Here is a 13,455-nt window from a genome sequence, read left to right as displayed (position 1 = left end):
AAATAAGTCTCAATAAATTTAAGAAGACTGAAATCATATCAAGTATCATTTTCAACGACAGTATGAAACTAGGTATCAATTACAAGGAAAAAAAAAACTGGAAAAAGCACAAACATGTGGCAGCTAAACAACATGCTACTAAACAACTAATGGGTCAATGAAGAAATCAAAGAGGAAATAAAAAATACATGGAGCCCAATGGAAATGAAAACATAATGATCCAAAATCCTGGGACACAGCAAGAGCAGTTCTAAGAAAAGAAATTTATATGGATACAGGCGTACCTCAAGAAATAAGGAAAATCTCAAATAAACAATCTAACCTTATAACCAAAGAGACTAAAAAGAACAAACAAATCCCAAACTTAGTACAAGGAATGAAGTAATAAAGATCAGAATGGAAATAAAGATGAAATGGAGGCCAAAAGGAAAGATCAATGAAACCTAGAGCTGGCTCTGAAAACATAAAGCTTACAAAACTTTAGCTAGACTCATCAAAAACAAAACTAAAAAAAAAAACAAAAAAAAAACCCAAAAACAAACAAACAAAAAAGAGAACATCCAAATAAACAAAATCAGAAACGAAAGAGGAGAAGTAACAACCAATACCACAGAAATATAAGGAATTATAAGAGACTACTACAAAAAATTATATGCCAACAAGCTGGACAACCTAGAAGAAATAGATATTTCCAGAAACTTCCAATCTTCCAAAACTGAATCAAAAGAAACAGAAAATCTGAACACATACCAATTATTAACAATGAAATTGAATTGGTAATCAAAAAACTCCCAAAACACAAAGACCAGGACCAGATGAATTCACAGATGAATTCAACCACATACTTACAGAAGAGTTAACACCTATTCTCCTCACACTATTCCAAAAAATAGAAGGATAGTTTCCAAATACATTCTAAAAATCCAGCATCATCCTGACACCAACACCAAACACACTACTAAAGAAACCAAGAAACAACTGCAGACCGATATCACCAATGAACACAGATGCAAAATATTAGTAAACTGCATTCAAATACATTAAAAGGATCACTTACCACCATCAACTGGGATTTGTTCTGGGGATGCAAAGATGGTTCAACATCTGCAAAGCAATCGACATGATACACCACACTAACAAAACGAAGGGTAAAAACCACATGATCATCTCAACAGATGCGGAAACAACATTTGACAAAATTCAACATTTGTTCATGATAAAAACCTTCAACAAAGTGGGTTTAGAGGGAACATACCTCAAAATAATAAAGACCACACATAACAAACCCAAAGCTAACATCATACTCGAAGGTGAAAAACAGAGCTTTTCCTCTAAGATCAGGAAAAAGACAGGGATGTCCATGCCCAGTGCTTTTATTCACCATTGTACTGGACGTCCCAGCCATAGCAGCCAGACAAGAAAAAGACATAAAAGGAATCCAAACTGGTAAGGAAGAAGTTACAACATCACTATTTGCAGAAAACATGTGATACTATACATAGAAAACCTTGAAAGACTCCACCAAAAAACTATTAGAAGTAATAGATGAATTCAGTAAAGTTGCAGGATACAAAATTAACACTCAGAAATCAGTTGTGTTCCTATAAACTAGTAACAACTTAGCAGAAAGAGAAATGAAGAAAACAATTCCATTTATAATTATACCAAAAAGAGTAAAACACCAGGAGTAGATTTAATCAAGGAGGTGAAAGACCTTTACTCTGCAAACTATGAAAACACTGTTAAAAAAAATTGAAGATGACACAAACAATTGGAAAGATACTCCATGTTCATGGAATGAAGGCTTAACATTGTTACAATGTCCATACTGCCCAAAGCCATCAACAGATTCAATGCAATCCCTATCAAATGCCAATAGCATTTTTTCAGAGAACTAGAATAATTCCAAAGTTTGTATGGAATCACAAAAGACCCCAAAGAGCTGAGCAATCTTGAGTAAGAACAAAGCTGGAGGTATCATAATCCCAGATTTCAAGCTAAACCACAATAGCTGTAGTAATAAAAACAATATGGTACTGGCACCAAAATAGACACATAGATCAAAAGAACAAAATAGAAACCCTAGAAATAAACCCATGCTAATATGGCCAATTAATCTACACAGGACATAAGAATACATAATGGCAAAACGATAGACTCTTCAATAAATAGGGCTGGGAAAACTGCACAGCTACATGAAAAATAATGAAATGGGACCACTTTCTCACGCTATACACAAAAACAAACCTAAAATGGATTAAAGACCTAAATGTGAGACCTAAACCTACAAAACTCCTAAAAGAAAATAGGCAGCAATTTCTCTGCAGCCACAGCAACATTTTTCTAGATATGTCTCCTAAAGCAAGGGAAACAAAAGCGAGAATAAACTATTGGGACTTAACACACAAAAAAGCTTTTGCACAGTGCAGGAAACCATCAACAAAAGGAAAAGAAAACCTGCTGAATGGGAGAAGATATATATAATGATTTATCTCATAAGGGTTCAATATCTAAAATATATAGAACACTTATACAACTCAACACTATTAAACCAAATAACCCAATTAAAAAATGGGCAGAATACAAAAATGTTTTTTCAGAGGAGACATACAGACGGCCAACAGACCATGAAAAGATGCTCTACATCACTACTAATCAGAAAACTGCAAATCAAAACCACAATGAGGTATCACCTTACACTGGTCAGAATGGTTAATATCAAAGAGACAAGAAATAATAAGTGCCAGTGAGGATGTGGAGAAAAAAGAACTCTTGGGCCCTGCTAGTTTATGTGCAAATTGGTGCAGCCACTGTGGAAAACACTATGGAGGTTTCTCAAATATTTAAAAATAGAAATACCACAGGATCCAGTAATTCCACTACTGAGTATTTACTCAAAGAAAACAAACACCACTAATTCTAAAAGATATATGCACCCTTAGGTTTATTGCAGCATTATTTACCAAGATATGGAAGCAACGTAAGTGTCTAATGCTGGAGGAACGGATAAAGAAGATGGGATACAAACACACATGTGCACACACAGTGGAATATTACTCAGCAATAAAAAAGAATGAGAGCTTGCCATTTAGGACAGCACATATGGACCTAGACGGCTTTATGCTAAATGAAATAAGCCAGACAGAAAAAGGCAAATAACCACATTATTTCAATGGACCTAGAGGGCTTTATGCTAAGTGACATCAGCCTGACAGAAAAAGGCAAATACCACGTGATTTCATTTGTATGTGGAATTTAAGAAAACAAACAATAAAAGCAGAAACAGGCCCACAAATACAGAGACCTAGTGGTTGGCAGAGGGGAGGGGGATGGGGGGAAAGGAAAAGTGGATGAATGGGAGTGGGAGATACAGGCTTCTAGTTATGGAATGAATAAGGGGGATGAAGTTACAGCATAGGGAATACAAGAAAAAATATCGTAATAGCATTGTATGGTGACAGAAGGTAGCTACACTTGTGGTGAACACAGTATAATGTATACAGCTGTCAAATTACTATGCTGTACACCTGAAACTAATCTAACACTGTTGCCAACTATACTTCAAAAATGTTTTTTACATATTTTATAATTTTTTCCTTCAAAAACAGATTTGTTTCAAGAGTAGTTCAAATAAGAATGCATTCTAATATATGTGTATATTGGTTTAAGTACATATACTATGCTGATTAAATGACACAAACCAAGTCTGTCCTTCCCAAAATTTACATGTTGAAATCCTAATCCCCACTTTGATGGTACTTGGTGCTGGGGCCTTTGGAAGGTGATTAGGTCACGAGGGCAGAACCTCTGCCCTCTAGGATGAATGGAATTAATGTCCTTATGAAATAGACCTGAAAGAGCTCCTTTGGTCCTTACATGTTATAACACAATGAGAAGACTGCCCAGGAAATAGGCCCTCACCAGATACAGAATCTGCTGGCACGCTGATCTTGGACTTTCTAGCCTCCTGAATTGTGCCAAATAAATTGCTATTGTTTATAAGCCACTCAGTCTATGGTATTCTGTTACAGCAGCTTGAACTAAGGCAGTGCTTAACACAATGCCTGGCACATGGGGACCCTCAAATACTAGTTTTCATTTTGCTTTCCTTTATTTTTTTAAGTTTATTTATTTTTGAGAGAGAGAGAGAGAGCAGGGGAGGGTCAGGGAAAAAAAGAGAGAGAGAATCCCAAGCAGGCTCCAGACCATCAACATGGAGCCTGATTAGGGGCTTGAACCCATGAACCATGAGATCATGATCTGAAGAGAAACTTAGAGTCAGACACTTAACCAACTGAGCCACCGAGGTGCCCCCATTTTGCTTTCCTTTAGACTAAACTATACCATAAGCTCACTTCAATTTCTACAGTATTTAACATCCTATCAAAATATCTAATATCCAGCATTATCAACACATTCAGTGGACAATATCAGTTTTTCATAACAGCAAAGAAGTCTGGGATGTAATGTCAGTTTATTCTATCATTTACTATGGATGTGAACATCTCAGCTAACAGCTTTACCTTCACCTGCAACATGTACTTCTGTAATACTAGTCTCTACCATGGAATGACAATATTAGGAATTAAGATGTGAAAATAGTATTATAAGACTTTCTCATGCATTTGGTGAAATAGCCTTATATGACTGGAATGAAAGTACCATTACACCCTTTGTGATGCCCAGATCCTAGATTAACCTGAGCATGTAATAAATATTAAATTCTGAAAACCCTCAATATCTGTGATTTAAGATTTTAAACAGTTGTGGTTCTAGTACCAACTGTTCTCCCCAAACTAATGATCTTTTTATTGCTGAGGTGCATGAGTTCTAAAGTTGCTAACAAATGTAAAGCTTAGGAGGGTGGGTAAATGGCATTTGTGTACAAAGCTGACTCTACAATAATGCCGCTAATAATAAACTTATTTTATTAAGAAAGTGAACCAAATTTTTAAATTAAAAAATTCAGGAAAAATGGAAAACAAAAATGCAAATATTCATAAAAAATCATGTAATAAACAGTTTGTATATGTCCTTTTTGGCAAAATTATAAAATCTGAAGGGTTTCTGCTTTTTTAATTTTTCTTTTGGTTCAGTCTTCCCTGTAAAGGGAGAGAACCTTCATTTCTGTTGAGTTCATACCCACTCCCAATCAAAACAAGAAAAAATATGCTGTCAGTCTTTTACTTATTGATTAAATATACCTAAAAGTGAATGCTGATCACATTACTTATATTTTAGAATGTATATTTTAGAATGTATATTCTAGTTCTGATTTTAAAAGTAAACAGATAAAGTGAACCAGGCAAGGTTTAAAGTGCTTTATGTATATTAACACATTTAATCCTTTAAACAACTCTGTATTTAAATCCTTTAAATAACTCTGTAACCAGTGTTATCCTCATTTTACAGGAAACTGATGCACAGAGTTTAAATAACTTGCCAAGGACCACACAGTTAGTAAACAGGAGAAATGGGATAAGAAACCCAGCAGTCAGAGACAAATGCTGTACTAATTCTCAATATTGCTATTAGCATGTCTATGGAGACTGGGAATAGGAAAGGAGACCCAAAATCACTCTTGACAATGCATTAGGATACCTTGAAGGTAAAGATGACTTAGACCCCTTGAGTTGCCTGGAACAAGAGTGTTAAAGAGAGAATTATTTATCTTCCCAAGAGGTAACTCCTCCACACCTCTGGCGAAAGCAAACTAGGAAGACTAAATTACCTGAATTTACTGAAACCTCTTTGTTAACATTTATCAAATTAGATTTCAGAAACATCTGTTGAGTTTATTTAAGTGTAGAAATAAAAACAGTAATTGCTCTCTATAAGGATCCCATAATCTAGAAGAAACAATTTTTCTTCCTTTTTTTGAAACTAAATGTAATGAGATAAATACTATGGTACAGATGAGCACAGGATGTTGAAGGAACATAAGGAAGTCCCATATAATAATGACTGAAGGAGGAATATCAGGAAAGACATCCTGGGAATTTTCTTTTTTTTTTTTTTTAATTTTTTTTAATGTTTTTTTAAATTTATTTTTGAGACAGAGAGAGACAGAGCATGAGCGGGGAAGGGGCAGAGAGAGAGGGAGACACAGAATTTGAAGCAGGCTACAGGCTCTGAGCTGTCAGCACAGAGCCTGACCCGGGGCTCAAACTCACAGACTGTGAGATCATGACCTGAGCTGAAGTCGGATGCTTAACCAACTGAGCCACCCAGGCGCCCCCATCCAGGAGTTTTCAACAGAGCTGATGCCTTGAGGATGAGTATTCTATGAAAGGTGGGAAAAAGAGTGGGCAAGCCTAGCAGAAGGAACAGAATGTGCAAAGAAAGTTTTAAAGGCAAAAGAAACCATTACAACATCTACAGACCTGGAGCACAGGAGAGCATTTCATGGAATATGAAGGTTGGAGAATTAAGGGGTAGGCCTGGACCAAATAAAAAAGGGTCAATACAAGAAGGCTGGATTTTTATCCAGAGACAATGGGGAACCACTAAAGAATTTTACAGGAGCGCCTGCGTGGCTCAGTCGGTTGAGTCTAACATCTTGTGGTTTGTGGGTTTGAGCCCCGCATCGGGCTCTGTGCTGACAGCTAAAAGCCTGGAGCCTGTTTCAGATTCTGTGTCTCCCTATCTCTTTGCTCCTCCCCTACTCACACTCTGTCTCTGTCTCAAAAATAAATAAACATTAAAAAAATTAATAATTTTACAAAAAGAGTAACATGAATTGTGTTTTGGAGCACTATGGCAATGGAACACAGTGGGTAAGACTTTTAGCCCTGGAGGTCAGCTCTAGTTTTGCAACTTACTAGCTGGGTAAATTTGAATGCGTTACTTAATCACGTGTTACTTAACCTCTCTAAGCATCAGTTCCTCAACTATGAATGATGATAACATCTAACTCAAAGGGTTATTGAGAGGATTAAGTAAGATGATCAATTTAAACCAGTTAACAAACTGCTTGGTAAGTACTCAATAGATAGTAGTTATTTATCACCAGTGGTGATGTGGAAAATGGATTTAGAGGGACAAAACAGGAGGCCAGGAAACCAGTGAGAGCTGCTATGATAATAATCAAAGAGAGAAAATCTGAACTAAAGGAGTGGTTGTGGAAAGGTCAAAGAGATGGTGGATTCAAAACACAATAAGGACACAGATATTCTAGGACTTTGGGACAGTGCTGGGTGGGAGTGGAAGACGGGTTACTGAATAAATGATGTTCACCAAGATAGGGAATGCGGGAGAAAGAGCATACTGGACATCTCACAGATAGATACCTTTCAATCAACATGTTAAAAACAAAATTCATTTATCTCCCTCTCATAAATCCACTCCTTTTATATTATCTTTACGGTTTTTCTCTTCTACCTCTCAGGCTACTCCTTCACATTCTGCTTTTCAGGGTCCTTTTTTCCCTTTTGTCTCCTAAATATTAGCATTCCCCAAGTTGCTTTCCTCAGTGCTTTTCTCTTCTCTTTTTACTCTCTCGGGTGAGCTATCTATTCCCAAGGCATCAATTAGTATTCACTTGTTTACTGATAACTTCCAGATCTCTATTTCTGGCTCAGACCACTTCCCTCAGTTCCAAACCATGTATATCCACTGTGTACACTGAAACATCCCGGGGGCATACTCACTTTCCTGATAATCTGCGTGGCCCTTATATGTACCAATTAAAAAAACAAAACAACAAAATCCCCCAAAATCTTTCTTTTAGACTTTCATTGGCTCTTCCCTTCCATTTTGTGAGTACATAAGTTATGTTTCTTCTCCAATCATAACCCAAACCCTCCATATATTCACTCAACATTTTTTTAGTAAAGTCTACTTTTGTACTTTCATGACATTTCTGTGCTATTATCCCAGCCTAAAACACATTCTAACCTCTCCAATGTCACTGCTAACTCAGGTTAAAAACATTTTATCTGGAATGAATGCCTTAACTTCCTTCTTCATCTCTAAATTTGTCTTTCTTCATTCTTTTTTTTTCTGTAAGACTCTTTATTTCAAATCCTGATGTTATTCCCCTTCTCTCACCTGCAGAGACCTGACTTATGAGAAGGAAGTCTTGTCTGTCTCATCCCAGCTTCCCACATTGAGTGCCTAGCACATGATACATATTTAAAAACATGTACTGAATGCTTTATTAATGAATTGCCCTCTCTTCTGCTGTCTTTCAGCTTCTTCTCTCTCCCTTTACATTGGGTTCTTCTTTAAGTATACAAATATGCTTGGGCCTTTTTTCAAGGGAAATAAAAAGACACTTTCTCTTGACTTTCTCTCTCTCTAAGCTATTGGCTATGTCTTTCTGTTTACCACCTTCCTTAAGTCACATCTTTATCACTTAATTTTTACTACTTTAACATGTGGTTTTCTCTCAAAAGTGCCTTCTTAAAACCACTGCTGATTTTTTGGACCTTTTTCTAATCACCCATCTACTTTGCTGCTCTTTCTACATAACTTCCACAAGGGAATATTCACTGTTTCTTAGAACTCTTCTCCAGGAGGCATTCCTTGATTTCCTTAAAAAGGGTAGGTTATATGTTCCCTTATTTCCTGTAGATGATCACAGTACTTATGTTATTCGTAACTGACTACTACTTGTCAGTATCCTGGTCTGAAGATTTCCTGAAGACAGTGTTATGCCTTCTTAATATTCCCACTGTCTGGCACTATGACTGCTCTATAAATATTTGCTGAATACATGAATGGATGTTGTGATCAGATCCACCCCCAAGAGTTCTAAGAACACTGGATAATGGGAATGTTGGTTAAAAGTAACATTCTAAGAAAAAAAGGCAGTAAAGTATTATGAGGAGCTATAGACAATAAGAAAGCATAAAGATATGAGTTACTTCATGTATTCACTCATTCATTTATTTGGTATTTACTACAGGGAAAGCAAAGAAGGGAGAAACAGAAAGATAACCAAGATATTGTACCTATTTTCATGGATCTTTTTTCTTTATGTTTATCTTGAGAGAGAAAGAGAGAGTGAGAGAGCACGAGCAGGGGAGGGACAGAGAGAGAGGGAGACACAGAATCTGAAGCAGGCTCCAGGCTTTGAGCTATCAGCACAGAGCCTGACGTAGGGCTCAAACCCACAAGCTGTGAGATCATGACCTGAGCCTAAGTTGGATGCTTAACCAACTGAGCCACCCAGGTGCCCCTCTTTTTTTTTTTTTCTTAAAGTTTGTTTATTTATTTTTTGAGAGAGAGCCAGCAGCATAAGCAGGGGAGGGGCAGAGAGAGAGAGAGAGAGGGAAAGAGAGAAGCCCAAGCAGGACTTGGGGCTCGATCCCAGGAACCTAATCCCATCAATAATTGTGAGATGACTTGAGCCAAAATCAAGACTCTTAACCAACTGAGCCACCTAGGCGTCTCTCCTCGGGGATCTTTCTTATAATCAAGGGTTGAGGGCTGGGGGAAGGAAAGAACTGGTAAAAAATAGGAGTAAGACACTTTGCCACTAAATAGCAATTCTGAATCTAATATTAAAATATCAGGACCACATTTGTGTGAAAGACCACAAATTTGTGTGAAAGACCACAAATCAGCTTCCTCGGGTCCATTCACCTTTTCAATCTATGTCTAACAGCAGCAATTCTCAAACCTTAGTGGGCCTAAGGAACACCAGGGGATCTTGTTAAAGATACAGAAAAATTTCCCTGAAAGCCTGATTCTGTGGAGCCAAAAACTTACATTTTTATTAAAATTTTTAAATGTTCATTTATTTTTGAGAGAGAGACAGAGTGTGAGCAGGGGAGGTGCAGAGAGAGAAGGAGACACAGAATCCGAAGCAGGCTCCAGGCTCCGAGCTGTCAGCACAGAGCCCGATGCAGGGCTCGAACTCATGGACCATTGAGATCATGACCTGAGCTGAAGTTGGATGCTCAACTGACTGAGCCACCCAGGCGCCCCCTAAAACTCACATTTTTAATAAGCATCCCAGGGGATATTATACTTTTGGTCTAAAGAATATAATACTGTAAAGTCCTTAGTCATTTATGTTGTCATAATTTTGCCACATCTGAGTTCCATCTATCATGTTATTTTCTTAATAATTTCTTCAAACTGAAACTCTGGTGTATGTATCTTAGCCTTATCCTAAATGAAAAGTTCTATATCTTGTATTTTTTATAATACCCATGAAATAAATACGTAACTATTTAAAAGTCTGTCTGTATACATGAGTGGATGGGAAACAGTTTAAGAAGCACTGCTCACAGTTTATGTTCTGCAAAGACCACATCCTGCATGTAGTCTTAGGATATAAATTACAACAAAAAGTTTCAGGGCAGTGAAGTTCAGCAGAACTGGGCTTCAAAAGAGCTCACGTAGAAATTCTGGTACCTTTTATAAATTAATCCAAAAATGTTTTTAAAATGAATGTTATAGTCACTACAAAGTGACTTATTGTAAAAATCCCTCCTCATATTGACTTTTTATTTTAAAAAGTGCTTTGTCTTTTATTCTGGTACTTAACTCGCAGCATATTCCTGAGCTGACACCTGAGCCAACTCCCAACAGCTAAGGCACCAAACTTAAAACCAGTAGCTGGAACAAAATAAAGATGGATCTGTGTTCTTGACCCACAATAAAATACTCATCCATTTTATTTAAAATTACATTTGATTAAGACTGATAATTGAGTTCAAAGGTATAAACTTGAGAGCCCTCTTTCTTTTCCTTCAACCCCAAAGTCATTTATAATAAAAGGCAAAATAATATGGTAAAAATATCAGAGGAATAATTGTATCTCAGAAAGGTCTATTCCTTAAAGTGTTTGGCCACTCAAAACCACAAACAGAAAAGAAAGCTGAAATAGAAAACCTTCACTCAATGAAAGATTGTGCTTATTAGGCCTTAAAAACAATATTCTGCTTTAAATTACATTTTTGCTTAAATGGCTAAGAAAATCAATCTCTACCTAAATATTCGAGTGATGTATTTTGGATACCACATTGGCACTGTGTCACAATCCAGTTCTAGATGTTTAATCTCTAGTCGCATGGAACAAAAACATAGATGAATGACTGTGGTTCTTGATCTCTACATCACTTAAGTCAACTGCAAAATTTACCTTACTACTTTATAAAGCACTGATTTATAAAGCACTTTAACCTGTTTGGATGAAAGGACTATTACAATAGCCTCCTAACTAGCTTCCCTGCTTCAGCCCTTGTTCTCTACAGTCTATTCTCCACAGAGCAGCCAGAGAAACCTGTTGAAAACAAAAGTCAGATCACTCTTATCACCCCTTCTGCTCAGCTCATACTATTCACCCTTTGCTCACTCTCTGCCAGTTACCATAACTTCTTTGCTGTTGCTTGAATACATGAGGCAAATTCCAGACCCAGGGCCTTTGCACTTGCTGTTCTTTTTGCTGAGACTGCTCTTGCCACACATATCCATATGGCTGTGGTTTATCACTTCCTTTGGGTCCTGGTTCAAACATCACCTTCCACATGAGTCCTCTTGCACATAATTGATACCTCTCCATCCTCATATGGATTTTCTAACCACTTTACCTGCTTTGTTTTTCTACAGAGCACTTACTATGTGGTATTCTATATCTCTATCTTTTGTTTATCATCTGTTTACCCCACAAGTGTGTGAGCCCCGGCTGGGTGAAGACTCTTTTTGCTTTGTTCACTGTTGCACCCCAGTGCCAAGAACAGAGCGTAGCACACAGTACGTGTTCAATAAATATTTGCTTAATGAACAAACAGGGCTATTTCAACTTTGGGACTTTCAGCCTTAACCCTATTTTGAGCTGGAAATCAGAGCTGCAGGATATCCCCCAAATTTCCCTCCGGCATTTGGCATCTGTGAACTTACACGCATTATCTTTTGTCTGGTACAGCGTTCCCTCCGATTTCTCTCAGATAGTAAGGCAGCACAAAATTTCCTAACTAGGGTGCAAGGAAGAAGCAAACCAATCACGTATAAAATTGATTTTAGGTGATTCGATTCTTACCCATAAGCCAATAAAGAAAATGCCTTTTGCATTTATATAGTGTCTCCTCTTAAACCCAAGAAAAATAAGCTGTATATTTGTTGCCTGTGAGGGTGGGAAGGGGGGCTGGGAGAGACGCGAAGGCCCGGTACACCTTCCTCAAAGCGTCAACTCTTGAGCAGTCTAACTTACTTTTTGGGGGGTGGGCATCGTCCGTGGTCTCTGCCAGGGGGTGGTTTCTTTCTCACCCTTCGAGGTGCCTATTGTGCTGTCTTGCGAATGAGCTGAGGTAGGAGAGCGGGGTACGGAGGGATGCTGAGTGCGGCTTCAACTGCCGCCTAACACAAAGTCGAGGAGGCGAGGGCTCCGCGCGGGTGTCTAGGGGCGAGCGGGCGCGGGGGCTGAGCGCCCGGAACCGCAGCCTCGGCCCCGGGGCGCAGGCGGGACGCGGGCGGCGCGGAGTTAGGCCCGGACAGAGCCCCGTGGCCTCCCAGCGGCCCGGCACGCGGCCCCCGCGCACCGCACTCACCCCGGTCCCCCCAATCCCGCGCCCTTCCCGGTTACCTCGAACTCTCTTCAGCGAAATGGGATCCTTCTCCTGTTCTGCTGACATTACAGACCGCAAAGCATGACTCCCCCCCAGGCCGCGGGAATTCGGTCTCTTTGATGCTGCGGCGGCGGCTCCTCCTCCTCCTCGCGGGGCCGCTGCGGCTGAGAGGCGAGCCTCCGAGCCGAGGCGCGGCCGAGGGCGGCGGGGACGCTGGCCGACTTTGCAAAGTTTGGGAGGAAGACGAGGCCTCCGGGCGGCCGGGCGGCGTGCGGGGGCTGGCGGGGCTCAGCGGCGGCGGCCGGGAGCGCGGCCTGGGGGCGGCCCCCCGCCCGGGGCCGGCATGTGCGGAGGACGAGTGCGCCGCCGCCGCCTCCTCCCACTCCTTCTTCTTCGCCGCCGCCGCCGCCTCGGGAGCCGCTGACAGGGGAGGCAGGAGGCGGGCGGCCGGGCCCTGGCGGCTCACTCACAGCGCCCTCTGAGGAGGAGGTCTGCGCTCTCGCCGCTCCCGAGTCGCAGACACAAAAGCCCCCAGCCTGGAGACGCCTGCAAAACCCGCTCTGGGGCGGGCGAGGGACGTGGCGCGGCCCCGCGGCTTCCCCGCCCTGAGCTCCCCAGCCCCGCGCGGGGACGGACTTCGGGGGGCGGGGGCCGCTGCCTGGTCCCGCGGCGCCTGCCGCCACCGCCGTCTCGCGCTCCGCCTCGGCCCAGCCCCCACGGCCCGCGCGCGCCTCTCGCTCCGCGCCGGGACTCGCGAGCCCGCGGTCCTCGCAGCCGGGGCGGGCAGTCGCGCGCCGAGGGGCCGCCCCGCCCAGCCCCGCGCCTGGCCTCCCCTGTCGCCCGCCAGGCCAGAGGACTCCCGGCTCTGCGGCCGGCGCGCCCCGGCCGAGCTTCTGCGAGGAAATGGCATCTCCGAACTTCGTCGGAGGCCACAGCG

The 13,455-nt window shown here is 40.9% G+C and overlaps 1 protein-coding gene across 1 annotated transcript in view; it reads right to left on the bottom strand.

Moving 5' to 3' along the window:
* Positions 1 to 12,791, bottom strand: part of PYGO1 (pygopus family PHD finger 1) — a 29,660-nt gene extending 16,869 nt beyond the window's left edge. Inside the window, exon 1 of the mRNA XM_042988803.1 lies at positions 12,536 to 12,791. Coding sequence (XP_042844737.1) covers positions 12,536 to 12,584 — 49 coding nt within the window. The 5' untranslated portion in view covers positions 12,585 to 12,791. The remainder of the gene's footprint in view (positions 1 to 12,535) is intronic.
* Positions 12,792 to 13,455: the final 664 nt, after the last annotated feature.

This window comes from Panthera tigris, chromosome B3 (genome assembly GCF_018350195.1).
Source record: "Panthera tigris isolate Pti1 chromosome B3, P.tigris_Pti1_mat1.1, whole genome shotgun sequence".
NCBI lineage: Eukaryota > Metazoa > Chordata > Mammalia > Carnivora > Felidae > Panthera > Panthera tigris.
Note: the sequence above shows the minus strand (reverse complement) of the source record. Positions and strands in the feature narration are given on the sequence as shown.